The sequence below is a fragment of the Cyprinus carpio genome, chromosome B19, assembly GCF_018340385.1.
Source record: "Cyprinus carpio isolate SPL01 chromosome B19, ASM1834038v1, whole genome shotgun sequence".
Classification (NCBI taxonomy): domain Eukaryota; kingdom Metazoa; phylum Chordata; class Actinopteri; order Cypriniformes; family Cyprinidae; genus Cyprinus; species Cyprinus carpio.
The window spans coordinates 5,170,759-5,194,067 of record NC_056615.1 but is presented as its reverse complement, the minus strand read 5'-3'; the positions used below and the strand labels follow the sequence as shown (position 1 = coordinate 5,194,067).

The 23,309-nt window shown below is 40.3% G+C and overlaps 1 protein-coding gene across 1 annotated transcript in view; it reads right to left on the bottom strand.

The window, feature by feature from the left end:
* The window catches only part of ctdp1 (CTD (carboxy-terminal domain, RNA polymerase II, polypeptide A) phosphatase, subunit 1), a 120,950-nt gene that overhangs the window by 60,450 nt on the left and 37,191 nt on the right, over window positions 1-23,309 (bottom strand). Inside the window, exon 11 of the mRNA XM_042745228.1 lies at window positions 15,810-15,966. Coding sequence (XP_042601162.1) covers window positions 15,810-15,966 — 157 coding nt within the window. The remainder of the gene's footprint in view (window positions 1-15,809; window positions 15,967-23,309) is intronic.

Sequence of the window (23,309 nt, the reverse complement as noted above, 5' to 3'; positions counted from 1 at the left end):
CACATTTTCTGATCAAAGTTGACTCACTGCTCACATCTAAAAAAAAATCAGGTCTTTGGAACTACATGAAAATTCATTTTTATTGACTCTGAATAAGTTTAGATGATTGAGAACTGCTCTGAAACCATGTAGAAACCCTGCTGAATGGGCAGCAGCACCACATTTGACATTATGCAGCACTCATATTTATTTCATGAAATCATAGCCTTTTGGAGTTAAATAATCACATTAAGATGTATCGTGATTCCTGGTTTTCCATCCGCAAATTTAAGACTTCCTAAAATGATAATTAAGGTGTTTGTTATAGCATTTAAGATATTTAAGAGTTAGGACCCTAAATCAGATCCATCTGAATTTTGTAGACTTTTTAAGGGCCTGTCAGGAATTTTGCACACATGCTTCTAAACACATTTTACAGTTCGCACACATCTATTTTTAGTCGCAAATGCAAGTGAAATGCTTGCATTGTCGAGCCTTGCATTTGACAAGCTCTCTTTGTCACCTCATACTTTCCTGCCACTTCAAGCACAACTGCACATTCAACAATCACGTTCCTCCACTCCACATCCAGGGTCACTTCACTGCTTGACTACTGCAACGCCCTTCTCACCAGCACTGTGTCTGAACTTTCTACCATAAGTTCCCCTGAGTGCTTGTTTTAAACATATGGAAACACTCTCATGTCTCTCAGGTCTTTGCAATGCACTGACTAAAGGTTTGGATAATATTCCATTTATATCACTGCTCCTGACATTCGTTTCTCACAGGAATGACAACAGACAACAGAAAAAAGAATTCCTGTAGGTTCATGCTGAGCACCTTCACAGCTGTGGCCTAATGGTTAGAGAATTGGACTTGTAACCAGAAGGTTGCAGGTTCGAGTCTCGGTGCTGGCAGGAGTTGTAGGTGGGAGGGAGTGAATGAACAGCGCTCTCTTCCACCCTCAATACCCATGGCTGAAGTGACCTTGAGCAAGGCACTGAACCCCCAGTTGCTCCCCGGGCGCTGGATATAGCTGCCCACTGCTCCGGGTGTGTGTTCACGGTGTGTTCACTTCTCACTGTGTGTGTGTGTGTGTGCACTTGGATGGGTTAAATGCACAGCACCAATTCCGAGTACGGGTTACCATACTTGACAAATGTCATGTCACGACTTCACCATCTTGATCCTCTGGAACTAACTACAGTAAAAATGCTTCTGAAGTCACTTTGGTATGCCAAGGACACACAAAAGGTGCTATGAAAAAGGTAACAGAAGGGTAAACTAATGAATTAATACAAAATAAAATTCAAATTAAACTCCTGGAAGCAGTCTTTCTTTCAAATTTTTTTAAGCACAAAATGAAGCAAATACAATGTAACACAGAAGCAACACAAATGTACGCTATCATTAAAAACTTATTCTTATAACATACATATATATACAAAAATATATATATATATATACACACACACACACACATACATACAGTGGTGGCCAAAATTTTTAGAACACCTGACAGATCTGAAAATATTGACTTTTTTTGCCTCCAAAACATGATTTCATTTCATAATTTCAAAACATTAGGCTCCTGTTCTCACTCATAGATTAATCTGAAACCATGTGACAGGTCCATCGAATCAAATATAAACCACTTGCAGTCAATCATAACAACTGTTACTATGGGGGCTGTTCTAAAAAGTTAAAGCAATGCTGCTCTAAAACTCTTGACGAGTATAAATCTGTAAGTCTATTATTTGCACTGGTATTGTATCATACAATTATCATCATCCATAATTATGCACTGCTGCCCTATATGGCCCTGTAATGTAATACATCCTACAGCTGCAAAAACGGCACTCTATTCTTGACAACTTAAGCACTGCGTCTGGAGTGGGTGGGTTTGTGGAGTCATTTATATAAAACCATGTTTAATTATATGAAAGTGAATATATCTGGAGGAAACCATGCATATGGATACAGACCTTTAACACCCAGCATTTGTTATTCCAGGTTTGAGGTACTTCATTTGCATTTTCAAATGTTTGAAAGAGACAAAAAAAATAGTGCTATTCTGATTGCAAATGCAGAACAACTGATTCGGTTTGGTTTTTGTTGCCAAGAGGACAAAGGCAGCACTTAGTTTTGCTGCTAGCAATCTTTCATTTGAAACGAAGTGAATTTACACCCCTCTGCTTTAACTTTTAGCATTTGTGGAGAACTGTTTTTTGGGAGAAGAGGCTGAGATAAAGGGCAGCAGACAGAGAGAAGACGTTGTTCTAATTTCTCAACTTGTTAGCACTTAACGTGGTGCTAGCAGTGGTGAGGCGGGTCACAAAGAGAGCTGAGGTGTGAAATGTGCAATGAAGCTGATAACGGGGTGCTAGAACTGCAATCAAACACACTTCATCACACACATTCTCAGAGAACAGTCTCACAATAACAGACAGACCGGCTCACTCCTGCTCGCATCACAGCAGCACTGACACAAAACACTGTGACTAAGTTCACAAACACACACATCTTAGCGTAAACTCAAAGCCACAACTGTCTGTAATAAATGCAATCTGAATCTCATGGGGCATATTTATTTGTTGGCAAACCACTTGATGGTTTAACATAGGGCTGGGGGATATGTTGATACAGTCAATATTTATAATTACCATGATAAATTTCAAATCTTTATTTCTTTTCAATTTAAAGGCAATAAATAACTTAATGGAAAGATTCATTTCTTAGTTTCTGCATGTTCTAATGAGAGATATGAAACAGATTTGTGTTGCCTGACTTTGATGACGTGGGCTATTCATATCAAATATGATTATATTATTAAAGAGCAGGTCATATGGGCTTTTGAATCTCTTTTGCAGTTTATAATGTAGCTATCCTTAAATGAAAACAATCTGCAAAGTTGTTAATCAAAAAAGTGCATGATAAATAAAGACATTGTCTCTCGAAAGGGAGAGTCTTTCACAAGCGCGTTCACAAGACTTGTAACAATTTAGACATTGCATGAATCAGAGGTAAAAAAAACTATATAAATACTGTTCAGTTTCTTGCACAGACCAATAGTGTTGTGTCTTTACACATCAATGTATCGTCACAAGCCACAGGGTTTAATTTGGATTTGTCTGTGCATGTTTTTTTTTACTCTCATAGATTCTGTTACCATTGCCATCCATTGTATGACTGAGAGACTGCAATGGGTGAAGTTAAAAAAAAATAAAAAATTGTGTTCTATTGAAGAAACTAAGTCACTTACATCTGGGATGCCCTGGGGGTAAGCAGATAAACATCAAATTTTAATTTTTGGGTGAACTATCCCTTTAAATGTATTAAAGGAGTAATAAAATACATTTACAGTATTTTTTGTGATTAAGCTATAGTGTTTGTGCATTTATACTAAATGTATTAAGACTACGGTTTTCCATACAAATACCTAGAAACCAGAAAGATAACTGTGGTTATCATGATCTAAGTGTATGCTACTATGGAAGACCTGTGGTTAATTTTAATAAAACTCAAACAATCAGAATAACTTAATTTTAACAAATAACAATGAGGTTGTGACAATTTTTTGCAGATGTTTTTTTTTTTATAATGAACATATTTACAACTGCATCCTAATTCAAGCTCCTACAACTGCTACTGTCAAATAGGGATGCTTCAATCTGCCTTTTTCGCCTCCAATACCGATTCCAATATCTAGGTTCACAGTATTGGCCGATACCGATTCCGATACCTAGGGTTCAGTATTGGCCGATACCGATTCCTAGGGTTCAGTATTGGCCGATACCGATTCCTAGGGTTCAGTATTGGCCCATACCGATTCCGATACCTAGGGTTCAGTATTGGCCGATACCGATTCCTAGGGTTCAGTATTGGCCCATACCGATTCCGATACCTAGGGTTCAGTATTGATTGATACCGATTCCGATACCTAGGGTTCAGTATTGGCCGATACCGATTCCTAGGGTTCAGTATTGGCAGATACTGATTCCGATACCTAGGGTTCAGTATTGGCCCATACCGATTCCGATACCTAGGGTTCAGTATTGATTCCGATTATTGGCCGATACCGATTCTAGGGTTCAGTATTGGCAGATACTGATTGATACCTAGGGTTCAGTATTGGCCCATACCGATTCCGATACCTAGGGTTCAGTATTGATTGATACCGGTCAGGGTTCAGTATTGATTGATACCGATTCCGATACCTAGGGTTCAGTATTGGCAGATACCGATTCCGATACCTAGGGTTCAGTATTGGCCCATACCGATTCCGATACCTAGGGTTCAGTATTGATTGATACCGATTCCGATACCTAGGGTTCAGTATTGATTGATACCGATTCCGATACCTAGGGTTCAGTATTGGCAGATACCGATTTCGATACCTAGGGTTCGGTATTGGCCGAAACCGATACGATACCAGTGACGTGTTGCATTAAAAAGTGCAAAGCACAAAGGGAAGAGAAATTGATGCATAGTGTATTATATCTGTGCAACAGTTATTGAGCCTTTCTTTTAACAGTTTTAAATTTCAGTTACTGTTCACATCAAAAACAATTTATAGTCTTTTCTACGCCCGTGTTTTGTTCTCATAGACACCCGGTAGCAAGTAACAAAACATTAAACTCCAGCAAGAAGATAAAGTCCTTTTTGCAAAATCATAGACATTTATTTACAAATCAAGTATAATAATGGGAACACAGAATGATCTTGTAGAGAGCTTTACCGAGCTGACTGTCGTAACCGAACGCGACCAGGGTTTAAAGGCTGAATGAATGCCACAGCGGAGAAAAGAGTTTGTGTGAACTTTAATGTAAGGACTTTAATATTCATATGTAGCTCACATTAACCTATCGAATGGCTTAAGAAGTAACACAGAACAATACGCACAATCTCGGATTTGGATCGGCCCTCTCTGACCGATACCCGATCCGCCAAAAAAATGGCAGTATCGGAGCGGATACCAGATATGAATATCGGATCGGCGCATTCCTACTGTCAACTGTGATAAAATGTCAAAAAATTTTATATTATTAATATTGCAGCCTGCACTGCAAACTGTGCTGAAGATATGCGTCACAAACCTGTTTCATGATTTGAAACAATATCACTCATTAAAACATGCAGAAACTAAGAAATGCATTTTTATATTAAGATATTTATTTTGTTATCAAGGAAAAATGACTGGAAAGGTGTAACGAATTCAAAAATGTGAAGTGTTTGTCATGTTCTGACCATAGAATAGTTTAAAACCATAAATAACGGTTCTGGTTTCTACAACTTTCACTTAGGAGCAAAACTCTGCCCTATAACTTAAAAGAAATAAACAAAAGAAAAACAAATAGTTATTTGAAGTCAGCTTGGTGTATCCTGGCCTTGAAAGAGGTTTGAGTTTGTGTATTCATAAAACATTTTTTTTTTTTTCTAAATCGTTTAGCCCTAAAAGGATGGTTCATGCTATTTATTTTCCCCAACAAAATCCCCCCAATCATGCTAGAATGATTATTTCTTTTCAAATAGAGCTATTCATATCACCAGATGAAAATTCTCATAATTTTTTGTCATATCACAAAATTGCAATGTCAGTTTTTCTTAAATATCCTGCAGACATAGTTGTCTAACTAACTTAAATGTGACGATGACGTGACATACAGCCAAGTATGGTGACCCATACTCAGAATTCGTGCTCTGCAGTTAACCCAACCAAGGTGCACACACACACAGCAGTGAACACACACCCGGAGCAGTGGGCAGCCGTTTATGCTGCGGCACCCGGGGAGCAGTTGGGGGTTCGGTGCCTTGCTCAAGGGCACCTCAGTCATGGTATTGCCAGCCCGAGACTCAAACCCACAACCTTAGGGTTAGGAGTCAAACTCTCTAACCATTAGGCCAAGACTTCCCCACAATGAAACGAAATGAAATGAAATCAAAAACCTCACTCCCAAATCTCTACCTCTTTTCCAGAGAGATGGTGTTGGATCTCATTCTAGAGCCAGTGATTGGACAGTGCAATATGGGATCCTATCGCCAACTGATTTAACTTGAAAACTAACCAATGACAATGCATGACTGTTGCTGAAAGCTGGAATTCAATAATTCTTTCCATGTCTCTTTGTAGACCATTTTTCCTAAAGTATCTGCAAAATCCCTTTTTACAAGGGCGATGCCTTGGGTAAACTTCATACTAATTTGAAACACCAATGCGTATCAGATCTCATCAGAAAGCAGCGGAAACCATGAACACATTTCTAAAGCCCCCAAACCGCCAATCCTCTGGTGACAGCAAACAACTCAACTGATACAATCAGACAAGAGTATGCAGCAGTTGTTGTTTGGAGAATGACTGCCACGATGTGTGGAAGCGTGTATATCTGACCAAATCTTTGCCTCCCACTGAGAAAACATCAACAGATTCAATTACATATTGCCTCAGACATATCTCTTCCCCCCACATGGCACGAGGACATTAAGCCAAAGAAATAACCATTTCAAACTGCAGGCCAATAAATAGTTGAACGTTAAACATTCTGCATCATCTGATACAGGATGTAACATTTGAGCAGTTGAGTTGTGGTCTAAGGGCACATTCCCATCAAACATTGCAAGCTGCTAGACAAGATAGTAAGGCGTCTGGATGAGAAAGGTCATGTAGGCCACGTGCACGTCATGATCTCACAGTCCTAAAATGCTTCTTGGCAAACCACATTGTGATTTCAGGACTGTGGTTCACTGGTGACATTTCAATGTCGAGTTTCACAACACAATATGATAACTGCCAGGCAGCCAATTAGGGATTTCTTTTTTCTTCATCCAAAGCTTTCTGAATACAGAAGAATGCCAAAGACATTTGGGCTGCAGAGCTAATAGAAGCAGGGTGACATTTGAAAACATGTTTTCTCCCCACCTCAATATTCACAGCACTCAGGCTTGCATGCATTTCTTTCCCTTTAATGGTGATGTTTCAGGACCAACTCAACCTGCAATGGCCGCATTAACTCAGAATAACACAAAGAGATTATATATACACTACTTCTGAAATAAATTAATAAATAAATGCCAAAATAATCCTCTGGCACTTACCGGCCACACAGAAAAACATAACAGTTGATGCACATCCAAGAGATTGATAGGGCTATATGGTTGCTAGGATGTTCTGAATGGTTGCAGGGTTCAACAATAAGGTGTGCCCGACGGCAAGGGGCCAGCAGGAAAGACGCTCAGGGAAGCTGACGAATTTGTCACTGGCATGATCGGGGCAACTGCTGCGTCGTCACTTAGTTTATCATTTGCATGTGTTTTAAGCCTTGCCACTTTAAAAATTTCTAAGCGATTTTAAAGCATTTAAGCAAGACGCTAAAGACGACTACAATCAATACTCACGCATTTGCGTGTTCTGTGTGTACAGTGCACATTCTTGCACTTGCACAGACATATACATACAAAAGGTATGTACAAAAAAATACATACCCATCTTTAGGGATGCACAAAATTTATTGTAAAGATAAATTATCGGGCGATATGGGTGAAAATGACGTCATTTTTATTGTTCCGATAAATAAATGAAAACCGATAACCACCCGATAAAGTACTCTTGCTGGTAAATTAATCAATCAGTCTGATTTATCCGAGATTCATTCGCTTTCCAAGTGAAAGTGACTGCAGCTTTAAAACTGCATCTTGCTCATTACGTTATCACCCGTGAACATGTCTTTTTCTCAGTGGCAGTGGAGTACAGTACCATTGCTATTTGCAAAGCATGTTCAGCAAGGATTTTGAGAGGAGGAAAAAATTTGTCAAGTTTTAACACAACAAATCTTATATCTCACTTGAAAGGTGGTCATCGCCGCAAAGCTGTAGGCTACTAAAATAATATGAAGCAGCCGCAGCAGCAGCTACTAGAGCTAAGCCTAAGTCAAGTAAATCCCAGTTCCCAGACCTTGCCTCGCTTGCACAAAAATACCTGTCAGCCCCTTGCCCCAGAATAGACAGTGAATGTTTATTTTCTGCTGCTTATGGATGAAAAAAAAAAAAAACAGAATTGGGTGTGAGCAGTCAGAGATGCTTCTGTTTATCAAGAATCTCCCACTAATGCCCTAAAAAAAAAAAAAAAAAAAAAAAAAGATATTAAACAGAGACAAGTAATAAGATATCTACTTTGGAGGAGGGTAAGACATTTGAGTAGTGCAAATTGGAAATCATTTTAAATTGGAAATCATTTTTAGATATAAAGAGAAATATCTATGCACTTTTAAGGATGCACTTTTGTTTTTTGTTCTTTTGAGGTTGACAAATGTTAATGCATTTCATTTATTATGTATGTGAAAAACATGACTTAAAGTCAATATACCTTTCTCATCCTCATGCACTAAGGGTTGAATAGATGCATTTCTTTGCTATCCATGAACTACTTGAATATAAATTTGTTTTTAATTGCAGGTAAACCATAGTTCTTTCACAGTTCTGTTAAACTCAAAGTATTGTGGAGCCTTACACAACAAATAAACATGTGAAGAGTCAGGACTGATGTTTGCTATTATAGTTAGGCCAGAGCTGCTAAAATATCAGTTTAATCAGTGCTTCTTAGATTTTCTATTCTCCTGGGTGCACAAACTGTAAAATATATGAAATTAATTTCAAAATATGAACTTATTGGTTATCAGTATTTGTATCGGTATCAACCATGAAATGGACTTAATTATCGGTTATCGGTTAAAATTTTTCATATCATGCATCCCTACCCATCTTGGCGAATTACTTTGTAGTTTCCACAATTATTAATCTATATTTAACTATACAGTGTAGTACAGATGCACCTACCGGTCGACTGGATGTTTTCGTTTTATTTCAACTGATTTCTGAATTGGGGATTTATATGAATGTATCTCTGTGGGGAACTGACTTTCTTCAAAAACGTTTACATGGCGTTTTCTTTTCATCTATAATGCATTTAAACAGTGTTAATAAGTGATGCACTGCTTTGTTTACAGCGGCAACCAAGGAAATGCTGTTTTATCGCTGTTTCATAAGTGCCACCTACTGGCAAAGACTGAATCTGCATTTTCATTCAGCCCGTCTGTATTTCCTAAAGCATTATTTAATCTGTATCTTTGTTCTATATATTCAGTTGTCCTATTGTTTGTAATTTGTTTATTTGTTATTATTTATAGACTGTTTACTTGTCTTTAATAATATTTGCCCTTTATATTTGTTAGGCTAGTAGTTTTTGCTGTGGTTTGGTGTCATATAAGCTTATTTATTAGAATAAAAAATAATACAGGTCAAAAAAATTATAACAGCAGCTTTTTTTTTTTTTTTTTTTTTTTTTGGCAGGGTCAGTGAAAATATTGGCAGGGCAAGTAAAAATTTGAACCACTGGCCCAACCATGCCAGTAGAAAACATCCTTAGCATTGATCCCTGGTTGCTCACTAATTTATTTAAAACAATAGGATAGTCGGCATGCCAATGTTGATGTGAATAGTATCATGTGAAATGGGAAGCCACTGTTTCAAGTCCAAATTTCTGTGTCAAGACCGCAGGGACTGGTTGGCATTTCCATTTAACTGGAAACCATTTGACCTTCATGTATCCTTTAGTCCAGCAGACCACAGTTCACTCAGACCCACAACTCTTGTGAACTTTACGTTCAGACATGGAAAATGTCACATTAGCACAAAGCACTTCAGGTGCACTCACGAACAAAAACCTTGGTCAATCTGTCACTCAATTCACTGACAGATTGATGCCATGCTAATACAACAATCAGTGATGGAGTCAGCTAGATGCTAAACTAATAGTTTATGAAAAAATAACTTAGATGGACACTGGACACCAAAGAAGATGTTTAGTAGAATGTTCGCACTACGTTTTATCCATACAACAGTAAGGGACAAAAACACAGAAGTAGGGCTAAGACGATAAGCTTATCTCCTAAATCAATACTACCATAATACTTGGGTGCTAAATCGATATGTATTGGAATTTTTAAAAACTGCGATTCTACAAGCATTGTGATTCAATATTGCAATTGAATTGTGATTTGTTTTTGGCTTTTTAACACTATATCATTAGGAAATGTTGAATAATACAGACAGTACATGATGTATAAGAGGAGTCATATTTACAAAAACAATTAATCATTCATTCATTCAACTGATTTGTTCATTTTAGGTTTAAATTGGACTTTAAATAAATCTCCTATGTTAAGAGCGATAATTATTTATTTTCTGAAAATAGCATCAAAACATATGGAGGACTGTCTGTAGCTTGTATGTGTAGAAGTGAAAAGATTTTTTTATCAAAATGAAATGAAATGCTGACATTTGAAACACGCCACCCGAGAAGCACTAACAACACCACTGTTACCTAGTGATTAGTTACTACCCTGGGTAGAAAGTACCCAGAAGTAGCATCATAAAAGCAGTCCATATTTGTGTGCTGTTTTTGAAGTCTTATGAAGCCACACGACAGCTGTGACAAACATTCAAAATCTTAATCATGTGCATTGTTTTGTTTTTTTTTGGAGAAAACAACTAGACTGAATGAAAAAGAGCAACATGAACACTCTTAAAAAATTCTCCTTTTGTGTTCCATGGAACAAAGTCATGAGTTTGGCTGACTAAATGATGACAGAATCTTTATCATTTTTTGGTGACGTACTGCTTTAGCTAAAGACACAATTAAGGACACAAAAAAATAAACATCTACTGAAGCAGAATATGACGCATGAGTAATTACCATTGCTCATGGAGGATTCTTAGCACATTTATTGTGTGCCAAAGCCACATGCACCAACAAATGAGATCACCGCTGACCTCCTACACATAATATGTAACACTTAACATAATTAACCTGGCTGGACTCTGCTTGAGTGGAAGTCACTGCTGTTTATTTGCACACCTACCGGAGACAAGTCATGAGTACGAGAGAAAGTGAAAAACAACTGAGGATGATGACGCCATTACAAAACCATTCAAACCTTCTCTGAATGATTTTGGGAGTAACAATTAACATTCGCTTTAACTCGGGTTAACATATTCTTCGCATTTAAAGAGCCTGTGAGTGACAGAAATCTATTTTGCAATGCATCAAAGGAAAACATTATTGCTACCAGCGTCCACACCAGACCTTCAACAAGTTAATTCCTACTTTCTCCGAGTAGCCATCCAAAAAGTACATATGAACGGCTCCCATAAATGTGTGACTTTTCAAATAGCAATTTACGTTCATTCAACCTCAGCTTTCTCATTTATTAAAAGCCTGCTACAGCTCTCTCCACACACTAAATATAGAAACTATTCTATTTCCATTCAGCGGGTCTGGTGAACAAAGGACTAAGCCCCTCAATATCCCAATTCGCAAAGTCCCAGAATAATAACGCTGTGGTTTCCCGCACCTCAGCGGAGATCTCATATTTGGTGAGTAAGGGGGGCTATTCAACAAAACCCCTGTTAGGCTGCTAGAACAATGGGGCACAAATTGAACGGTGGCAAATGGTACCCATAAGTGACTAAGAGAGAGAAAATGAGCTTAGGAACGGATACAGAACAGGTTTTACATCTGCAGCTTCATGTGAATGACATTTTATAGGATCTCGCTATAAAGGGATTTATAGTCTAAATAAAGTCCCTAAATAGAAAGTTGCTATAAAGCTGGAGCTTGTTAAAGCTTGATGTTCCCAGTCATTTTGATATTAGATGTCATGCCTGTCACCACAGATACTTCTAGTAAACATACAAATCACACTTCACCATAAAACATGACCACTGTGCATGATTGCAAGAAATATTACACACCATTGTTCTAAAGTCTGGAAAATTGTATGTTTTTAAAAGCAGTCTTTCATGCTCACTGAGGGTTTTTTTATTTGATCAATAATCAGTGAATACAATAATATTGTGAAACATTACAATTTAAAATAACTTTTCTATTTGAATATTTGAACTATTTTAATATCCTGTGATCAAAGCTGAATTTTTAGCATCATTACTCTAGTCTTCGGTGTCACATAATCCTTCAGAAATCATTATAGCGTGCAGTATGAAAGCTTCATTTCATTTTATAAAATAAATGAACTTTATCTTGGGATGCTGTCGAGCTCCTGAGTCAAACATTGTTTATGCGACATATTGGTTGTGGCATGAAGAACAGCAGACTGCATGTGCCCTGAGAGGTGTTTATACTCGGTGTTCACCCTGGCACCACTCTCCCAAGTGACAAGCAGCAGTATGGAGAAAATATCAGCTGAACCAGCAAGATGCAGCACTGAAAAGTAGTAGTTCGCCAAACTTTACCCTAACAAGGAACAATATTACTTATTGTAAATTAGTATATAAATTAGCAAAGCATGCCAATGTTAAGGTCATGGGATCAACTACTTGCTCAAAATGTTCTCTGTGGTGGCAGATAAACCATGACTCAAAATAGACTGATGGCACAATACAGCTGTTTTCCTTTGTCCTATTTGCCAAGTTCAAGGGTCTATAAAAAAGACTGGTACTGAAAAAAGTGTTATAAATTTGTCTTTCATTAGGGCAGTATGTCATATTTCAAGGCCTTAGGTCTCTTTAACACATATTCTGTGGTGGCCAAGAATCCACACCGTGAAATAGGCTGATGACACAACGGGTGGCTCAGTGTGCATTGTCCAGTATCATAAGTTTAATGGTTTCTCATGCGCACATAAAATTTTTTATATTTTTAAATGCAAAGGTCAAGCCCACGTTACATACATTGAACACATCAGGCTAGGCACATCCAAGTGTTTTTTTATTTTATTTTTGCAATATGTGATTTTTAAAACAAATTTAAAACAAACTTCAGTACACTGAAGAAAAACATGGATCACTATATGTATACTTCAAATTTCTTTTAAAAGAACTATTATTTTTCCTTTTTTTTTTTACCCAAAATAGGATGGATTTGCCATTACTGAACACTATAAACGCATGTAATGTCTGTTTCAAACTCCACATATGCATCACAGAAGCAACAGAACTAATGACGCAGAGTTTCGGTTCATTTTTGTGCTGCGCGAAAGGAAACCAGACGGCAGAAAGCGGTATTCTATTTTTCTTTAGTCTTATTTTACAAAAGCACAAAGATTTGTTTTTATTATGAACGTACAAAAATAATAGCAAACTTATCTTTATGACTAAAAGGAGTAGTTTCTTTCACTGTTAGAAAGAAACAAATTCAAGTGACTGCGCTGGTGCTCTATGCGCACACACAGCTAAGCTTTGCTACCTTGACAATGCCTGTTCAAAAAATACAGTCAGTCAAACATATGGAAAAAAACACACTGCTCAGTTTAAATATGTAGCAAAATCTGTGCCGTTATCACTGTACTGCCGTGATGTTATGCACAACATTTTTTTTTTCGTGGACATTGGAACGCGAGTGAAGTAGGCTACATAATAAATAATAATATGCCATTCAAATACATCGCAAATACGGAAACATTTGATTTTATGTTGGATGAGAGACCCAATGCTGGTTTCAGTTTCGTTTTAGCCTAAATGAATTCGTTTTGGCTCATCGACGTTCTTTTCTAAATACTGTTAACTGAAAGGTTTTGTTGTGGAGGGGAACTAAAATAGCCTAACTATGTTTAAAGTGTTTATTATAATGTTTGTAAACATTTTGAGTCGGCATTAGGCCTATTTCTGAATGAAATAATAAAATGCGACTTATAGGCCTACGCGACTTATGTTTTTTTTTTCTCTCTGAAAAACAATTGTTTTTATATGCGTAGCGCATTTTAACTATGCAGCAAACCTTTTTAAATATTTTGGATACATTTCTGAAATGCACACAAGTCTTTTTTTTTTTATATAAAATCACATTAATTTTTACAAAAAGTACAATTAAAAGTCAAAATGTTTGCACAAAAGTTAAGTGGATACATTTACAACTGTGCAAGAGGCAATATCAAAGCATATATTTAAAAATGTGCCAGTGAGTGATCAAACCCATGCCACTGTGTTAAAGCCACGTATAACCATACATGGCTTAGTTTCATCCATGTTTGTGAGCATGAAGGTGAACAGAAAAAAAATGAAGCTATCTGACCTGGGAAGCGCAACACGGCTGTTATGAAGACCGTCAGCAGTGACAGGATTTCTGACATGGACTGCTGAGATGTTATAACCGCTAAGACTGAGACAGGCTGGCAAATGAGAAAGAAGTCAAAGAAGCTCTAACGCGATGTTTCTAGGTCAGTGATTTTAAGAGGGAGCCATGAGGCACATCTTTCTCTTTCACACCTCAGAGAAAAAAGTGGAAAAAGACAAGACAAATGCAAAAGAAAAAAAAGCCTCATTCCATATACAGCCCGATGCAGGACATCTTCATTTGGACAACTTTAAAGGTAATTTTCTTAATATTTTGATTTTTTTTAAGCCCTCAGATTCCAGATTTTCAAATAGTATCTCGTGTATCGTGTATCTCGGCCGAATATTGTCCTATCCTAACAAACACACATCAATGGAAAGCTTATTTATTCAGCTTTCAGATGATGTATAAATCTCAATTTTGAGAAATTTACCCTTATGACTGGTTTTGTGGCACAGTGTTACAAATAAGCAAATCAATATAAGTGCAAAGATCCAGCACGCCGACAGAAAGATAAAGCTTCATGGCTTCTCACTTTTAAAGCGATAATTCATCCAAAAATGTAATTATCATCATTTTGTGATCATTTACTCACCCTGTTGTTCCAGACCTGCAGGAATTTCTTTCTTCTGCTGAAACTTTTGGTATTCGAACAGTTAACAGTAGCCACTGACTTCCATATTTCTTCTATACTATGGAAGTCAATGGGAACCAGCAACTGTTTGGTTACGAAAATATCTTATTTGTGTTTAGGAGATGAACAAAGGTCTTGCTGATTTGGAACAACATGAGGGTGAGTAATTAATAACACAATTTTATTTTGGGGGTGAACTATCCCTTTAAATGCCTTCTATTACGTTGAGGGTGAATAAACAGCAAAGCACTAAATAGTAAAGCTAGTGCTCCATGCCTAATATCTTTAACTCCCCAACTTCCTGTTTGGTAATTACATCTTTATCAGGCAGGGACTTCATTTTAATTTTCAGCAATTCATTTTGCACTTTGTTTTGATCACATTAATTTGCTTCTTACATGTCCTCTTCAAACAGTCTCGGCATTAATATTCAACCGCTCCTGATCTCAGAGGGTGATTAACATTGGCTCATTGTCAGGGAATGACTTCAGGATATTTGTTCAGGATTTTTAATTAGCTTTTATGAATCTTAAAAGCTTTGTGTGGGGGGAGGAATGCAACTGTGACTCAGTCATGAATTAAACATGTAACGCCACCGTAAACAATTCAGAACATGAACTATCAGCGCAAATGTCAAACAGGACAACAGCACAGCAATCAAACAAAAGAATCCGCATTGAAAGGACACCCAAAGAAAAAAAAAAAAGAAAATAGATCCACCTAAATCTGACTTTAAAGGGGACATCGGATGCACATTTTCCACAAGTTGGTATGATTCTTTAAGGTCTTCATGAAATGTCTGCAACATACTTTGGTTAAAATTTCTCAATGGAAGTATAGAACAACGTCCTTTTTACCTTGTCCCTCTGTACACAGTGACCCATTTCGGTGCATGTCCCTTTAAATGCTAATGGTCTTTCCAATGGAAGAGGAAAGTCAATTAGCAGATAACCACAAGAAATATAAAGTTACTTTACTGACTTCATATTTTGTATAACTAGTAAAACTAACGAATATAAACATCTGAAGTCTATGCAATGTCCTCATTTAGCTAAGAAAGTGTGCGTGTTTAACCTCTTTGTCCATGCTGTCCAGGTCTTCTTTGCAGAGTGTGTAGAGCGGCATGGTTTCAGACATGCTGGGCTGTCGTTTCCTGCGGGAAGGTCCTGGCTGCTCATCATCAGGACTCGATCCTGCAGCCTGATCCGTCTGCTGAGACCCCTGAGCTGACCTGAACAAACACAGAAACAATCAATCACTCAACATGCACACTCCAGATCAACGGCTGCTGTAATCAGTCACCAGCTGAAATATGTTTATCAAGAAAAACTGGCTGAGTTTGCTCTGACAGAGCACCAAAGCAGGACAGCGGCTCCCCCGGTCTGAGCAACACCTAAAAAAACAATCGAGAGCAAATCACACACACAAGCAGCCCAAGCCTGTCCACAGCAGACAGCAAACATTCAATCACATCTCCACTTCCATCAGAGAAGCCACAACATGATCACTATGATAATTCAGCACAGAGAGATAAGATGGTCAGTGCAGTCAGTGTCTGAACCGATTAACCTCACTCCATGTGAGTCTGTCTGTTTCAACAAAGTGTAAGGTTTAGAAGTGGAGTTCATATTTCATGTTGGAAAGTTGTAATGCTTAGAATTTAATATGATTTATATTTGAGTTAATATACTAGAAGTATATTTACAATGTTTAGTCAGTTAATTATTTACACCTTTATGTGTTTACATATTTAATGCAGTAAGGATATTCTGCTGAATCTGCCTATCTGATTCACTCACGTTTATCCCAGTCTAAGTCCTTGCTTCTGATTGGTTAGTGACGTCACGTGAAAGGCTGTGTTTAAGGAAGTGTTGTTGTTGTGACGGTGTTCAGTAAAAAGTGCCGCTTGTGGAAGTCTTCTGTCTCCATTCTGCTGTTCATTATCATAAAGAGTGATCTACCACCACATACCTACGACTTACTAAACATTTGGTGGCAGCGTGGTGTTATTTTGGTGGTTTTTGCACATTTGGCGAGTTTTATTCCTACGAACTGTGGATGCGGTCATTTTTTTTTGTGTGCTATCTGGATTTTACACTCTTTGAGAGCAGTGGATTACCTAACAACTAGTGTGGAGATATTAAGGGACTATTGCGGTATTTGTTTATTTATTTATTTATTTTTTTCCCACTTTACGTGCTTTTTGTGAGTTTTGGGACTGGACATTTTGTCACCATGTCGGCTGATGAAAGTGAAACTGGGCTGCAGTCTTCCCCCACACGACGACGGCGAGATGCTAACGTTACATCAACAGGTGCTGTTTCTCTAGCCACATGTGCTGTCTCCAGTGCCCTAAAAATTGATCTTCCACCTGCTTTTAAAGGAGATGGGACTGAATCATTCACAAGTTGGTCTCGACGTTTTGAAGTGGCAGTGCAGGCTATGAGTTCAACTGATATAGATCTGTATACAGTGATGGCTTCCGTCCTCCCTACTCGCCTAGCAGATGCTGCATTTCTGTATTGGGACAGCCTTCCTTCTTCTATCCAGAAGGACTATGATTCAGTAAAGGAGAAACTCAGGGACGTTTTTGGACCAATATACTCCCTGCCATTCTTCCAGACACATGTGAATGCTCGACCTCGTCGACCAGGTGAAAGTTTGGATGTGTACAGTGCTGACATCACTAGTCTTGTATTAGAAGCCTTTCCCAACTATGACCACAATGCACTGGAGGGTGAAAAATTTCGCCGCTTTGTTGCTGGCTTGGACCCAAATCTTCAGTCAAAAGTCCATGAGATGGGTGCGGAGGATCTTGAGGATGCCCTGCGTATCGCCAGCCGCTGTGAGAGGGCGCGTGCAGCGCTCCAACTGACAACTGCAGGGTCTCCACACTCTCAATCTTCAGAGCAGGTAGCTATGGTTCGTCCTAAATCTACTGATGATAAGCTTCTGCATGCAGTTGAGCAGCTGACTCTTACTGTCAACAGCTTACAAAGTGAAGTACACCTATTAAGAGAGAAACACAGCTACCTGGCTCAGCGTCTGGACTCCCAAACTGAAAGGTTTTTCCTCTGATGATGCTCGATACAGTGCACGCAGTGTCTCTCCACAACCCTATTATAACAGACAACACCGCAGGGACAATTACTCACCTGAGCAGTATCATGGTCGTGATACAGGGTCCTGCTATGACCATTGTCCTCCTTCCCCTGTTACTCAGAGAGACCGTCAATGGCATGACAATGACAGACGTGACCGGCATCGCTCTCCCTCACGCCAGTCCTATCAGTACTCCAGGTATGGTCGCCATGACAAGAATGATACGAACAGATACAGACGCAGCCCTAGTCCTGCTCCACAGGGAAACAGGGATGCCAGTCCACACGCTAGAGGTAGTGTTCGCTTCAAGTCTCCTGAACGATACCCGCACTCTGATTCCAACCGTCAGGGAAACTTCCATTAGCTGCTGTTGAGGGGCAAACATCAGCTACTGATGACTCTGTAATTGACTCTGGTTCTACTGTTTCCATTGTGAGCGAAGATTTTCGTAACTCTCACCCAGCATTGAAAAAACGCCCCATGACACCCTCCTCTCTGCCAGCTCGCTCAGTCGATGGACAGTGCCTGGACATTTTAGGCAAGTTAACGATTGGTATCAGACTTGGACATCAGGTATGGCAACAGGACTTTGAAATTCTCAGAGGTGCTTGCCAGCCAGTCATTCTTGGGTTTGATTTTCTACGGAAACACCATGCCCTTCTTGACATAAACAACAAAATGCTGCAACTTTGGGACATGAAAATTCCTCTCCTGCCCAAAGGACATGAAGTGGCCGCCTGCTGTAATGTATCTGTGCTAGCGCCCACTAAGATTCCAGCTATGAGTGAAACTCTCATCACAGCCTGTGTGTCAGCAGCTACACCTGCTTCTCCCATGCCAACTGACTATTATGGTGTTCTCATGCCCAACCCATTGTGTGACATCATTGTGGCACATTCTCTCAGTGAGGTTCAGAATGGTACAACTGTGGTTCGAATCTTAAATCCCTCCCGAGATGACGTTGAGCTGCATTCAGGTCAACACCTGGGTGAGTTTCATTCGGTTTCATCTGTTGACGTCGTATCAGGGGAAGGGACAGGGTGTGCAACCTCCCCTGTGCATGATATAGCTCCATCTGTCCAGATAAATGACAGCGACCTGTCACCTTCCCAAGTTCAGTCTCTGAAATCACTGCTTCAGAAATACTCAGCAGTATTCAGTAAACACTCAGAGGACAGAGGTCGCACGAGCATCATCAAGCATCAAATCCGCACTGGTGAGGCCACACCAATTAAACAGAGAGCCTACAGAGTGACACCAGAACAGAGAGCTGAAATACAGACTCAAGTTGACAACCTGTTAAAGGCAGATATCATTGAAGAAAGCTACAGTCCCTGGGCTGCGCCAGTTGTTTTGGTGCGCAAGAAAAATGGCACATGGCGTTTCTGCCTGCACTATAGAAAACTTAATACAGTGACAATCAAAGATTCCCACCCTCTTCTGAGAGTCAATGACGCACTGGATGCTTTGTCGGGCTCTGCCTGGTTCTCCACAATGGACCTACAACATGGCTATTGGCAAGTCGAGCTGCAGGGAGGAAGACCGTGAAAGAACAGCATTCACAACAGGTAGTGGCCTTTATCACTTTAAAGTTATGCCAATGGGTCTCACCAACGCTCCAGCCACATGCCAGCGTTTGATGGAAATGGTACTTCGTGGCCTCCCATGGAGAACATGCCTAGTGTATTTGGATGATGTCCTCATCTACAGCCGCTCTTTCAGTGAACATCTCCAGCACCTGGAAGAAATTCTCTCCAGATTCCAGTCAAGTGGCCTGAAGCTGAATCCCTCAAAATGCTGTTTTGCCAGGGATCAAGTACAGTTTCTGGGTCATGTTGTATCCAAAGACGGCATTCAGCCAGACCCGCGGAATGTGAAAAGTGTCCAAGACTGGCCTACTCCACGGTCAGCTACAGAAGTAAGAGCAATTTCTGGGACTTTGTTCATATTACCGCAAATTCATCCGAAGCTTTGCACATCACAGTGTCCCTCTACATGCTCTCACAGAGAAGAATGCACCTTTCCAATGGACTTCTCAATTGTCAGGATGCATTCACTTACCTGAAACATGCACTCACAAACCCTCCTGTGGTCGCATTCCCTGACTTTACTGTGCCATTCTCCCTCTACACAGATGCTTCAGGCTCTGCAATTGGTGCTGTGCTTGCTCAGAGACAAGGGGATCAAGAAAAAGTGGTTGCTTATGCTAGTCATGTTCTCACAAAAGCAGAAAGAAAATGGTCAACATATGACAGAGAACTCTGGGCCATTGTCTGGGCCGTGCGACATTTTCGCCACTACCTTTACAAACAGCCCTTTGTTATTGTAACTGACCACAAACCTCTCCTGGGTCTCAGGAAAATACCCATTGACAATGACAGAACTGGTCGCCGTGCACGCTGGGCCCTTGAACTTGATCCTTTTGAATGGACTGTAATTCACAAGGATGGCCACAGTCACCTCAATGCAGATGCGATGTCACGTCGCCCCGCTGACATCAGACCAACTGAGCAGAGCACCTCCTCCAGTGCTTTTGGTAATCCGCACTCTGACAAGAGACATTCTAGTCTGAGTCCTGTGAGTCTGTCTAGTCCGGTCAGTTTTGTACATCACAGCCTCTGCAGTACTGATACAAAGCCAGTTTGCTGTAACCTGACTGGACCACAACCTCCTCTGGCCTCCTCACAGTGTGTTCAACAGTCTGTTTCCTCCACATTTGTGCTGCAGTTCCCTGAAGAGGATTTTAAAAAGGAACAACAGCGAGACTCCGTACTGTTAGAGGTTATTAGCTGGACAGTTAAGGGACAGAAACCCCCATACTGGCGCATGAAAACAACGCACACTTGTTGAGAAGGCACTTTGGCAAGAATTCCACAGACTTACTTTTCATAATGGTGTACTCTGCCGTAAGGTTTTCAACCCATCCACAACATCAGTGCTCCATCAACTGATTGTCCCTCATGCTTTGAAAGACACTGTTCTGCAGATGCTGCATGGAAATCCTGTAACTGGTCATTCATCTGCTGATAAGGTCCTGAAACGTGCTCAACAGCTGTGCTACTGGCCCTTTATGTCACGTGACATCAAGATGTGGTGCAAGCAATGTACTCCATGTGACGCCAGACGGAGTCCCACACCTTATCAGAGAGCTCCAATGAAAACAATTGTTGCTACTGAGCCATTCCAAAAGGTTGCAGCTGACATACTTGAGCTCCCCATCACGAGTCGTGGCAACCGGTATGTGCTTGTTGTCCAAGATTATTTCTCCAAGTATGTCAACCTTTATGCCATTCCAGACCAGCGCGCCATAACAGTAGCGAAATGTCTGTTTGAAAACTTCATTTGTGAGCATGGTATCCCGGAAATGCTTCACACTGATCAGGGACGTCAGTTTGAATCTGACCTGGTGAAACATCTGTGTGACCTGCTGTGCGTGCAGAAAACACGTACCAGCCCATATCATCCTCAGTGTGACGGCATGATTGAGAGGTTCAACAGGACACTTATTGATCAGTTAGCCAAGACACTTCTTCAGCGGTCTGGGGAATGGGATGACTGCCTCAACCAAGTTGCTTTGGCTTACAATACCAACCCACACTCTACAACAGGATTCACACCATTCTTCCTCACACATGGTCATGAAGCCAGGATGCCTGTCAACATGCTGTTACCTAACAACACACCATCTTTGTCTATTACGGGTTCTCCTGCTGACTATGTTGCACAATTGACACAGAAACTTCAGTCCGCTTTCAGTTCTGCTGCATGGAACAGAGATTATGCCCACAATCAGCAGAAACGACAGTATGACAAGAGTGTTAAGCACACTCCCTATGTTCCGGGAGACCTTGTCTGGTTAAATGACCCCACTACAGCAAAACAAAAACTTGCTCCTCACTGGAAAGGCCCCTTTGAAATATTAGAGTGCCTAGGATCTGATGTGGATTCTCCTGGAGTGACATACAGGATTCACTATCTCCTGGATCAGTCTGATAAGTCCCAGATTGTCCACTACAACCGTCTCAGACCCTACTATGCTCCTGTGCCAGATTGTGGACATGAGACACCTACACGTGACTTTTTGCAGTCTCAACTCCCTCATTTGACTGCATTATCAGGTGCTTTGCCCTTTAAGCCTTTAAAGTTTGCAGCCACGAGGAGCTACACCTTATCTGGCCAGGGCAATACTCCCTCATTAGTCCCTCCCACTGGCCATCCACAACCCCGACCACAGCCCCAATCAAGTCAAGTCAAGTCAAGTCACTTTATTGTCACATCACCACAGCACATGTGCCTTGGTGAGTGAAATTCTTGGGAGCGTGCACCAGAAATTGCAGAAACAGTTAACATATAACCATACAGACTTCAACAGGTGAAAATATGCAATATGCACATACATATAGTCAGTACACACAGTGTACTATTGGACATACTTACAGTTAGCACTACACATTTTACGCAATATGTACATACATACAGTTAGCACTACACATTATACACTATACACAGAATGTACACATTCTAGATTATGTAGACATATATACGCATGAAAATATGCTAAGTGTACGTGGGCTGGATACAGAAATGTTATGGATGTGCATTGGATGGAATCCAGTGGTAGCAGGTAGATTATTGTGTTCAATAGTTCGGTGTTGAACTGTCAAAGTTAAAGTGCAGTGTGTGGCATACCATATTGTGGAGTATGCTGTAGGGTGTATTAGTTCAGACTGTTCATAAGTCGGATAGCCTGAGGGAAAAAGCTATCCCTCAGTTGGCTAGTGCGGGATCGGATGCTGCGGAGACGTCTTCCTGAGGGCAGCAGAGAGATCAGTCTGTGGGAAGGATGGCTGGAGTCACTGATGATCCTCCGGGATTTCCTTATACACCGCCTGGTGTAGATGTCCTGGAGGGGGAGGGAAGCTCACCTCCAACAATGTGGCTGGCAGTTCGCACGACCCTTTTCAGAGCTTTGCGGTTGCCAGCGGTGCTGTTTCCAAACCAGGCAGTGATGCAGCCCGTCAGGATGCTCTCTATAGTGCAGGTGTAGAACGATCTGAGGATGCTGGGGCTCATTCCAAACTTCCTCAGCCGTCTCAGGAAGAAGAGGCGTTGATGTGCCTTCTTCAGCACTGCATCAGTGTGTGTAGACCAGGTGAGATCCTCACTGATGTTAACACCGAGGAACTTGAAGCTGCTTACCCGCTCCACAGGTGTCTTGTCGATGGTGATGGGTGTGTGTTCTCTGCTCTGTCTCCTGAAATCCACCACCAGCTCCTTGGTCTTGTCGATGTTGAGTGAGAGGTGGTTGTCCTGACACCATTTAGTCAGTGTGCTCACCTCCTCTCTGTAGGCCGTCTCATCGTTGTCGGTGATCAGGCCTATCACCGTTGTGTCATCAGCGAATTTGATGATGACGTTGGAGCTGTGTGTGGCTGTACAGTCATGTGTGTACAGGGAGTACAGGAGCGGGCT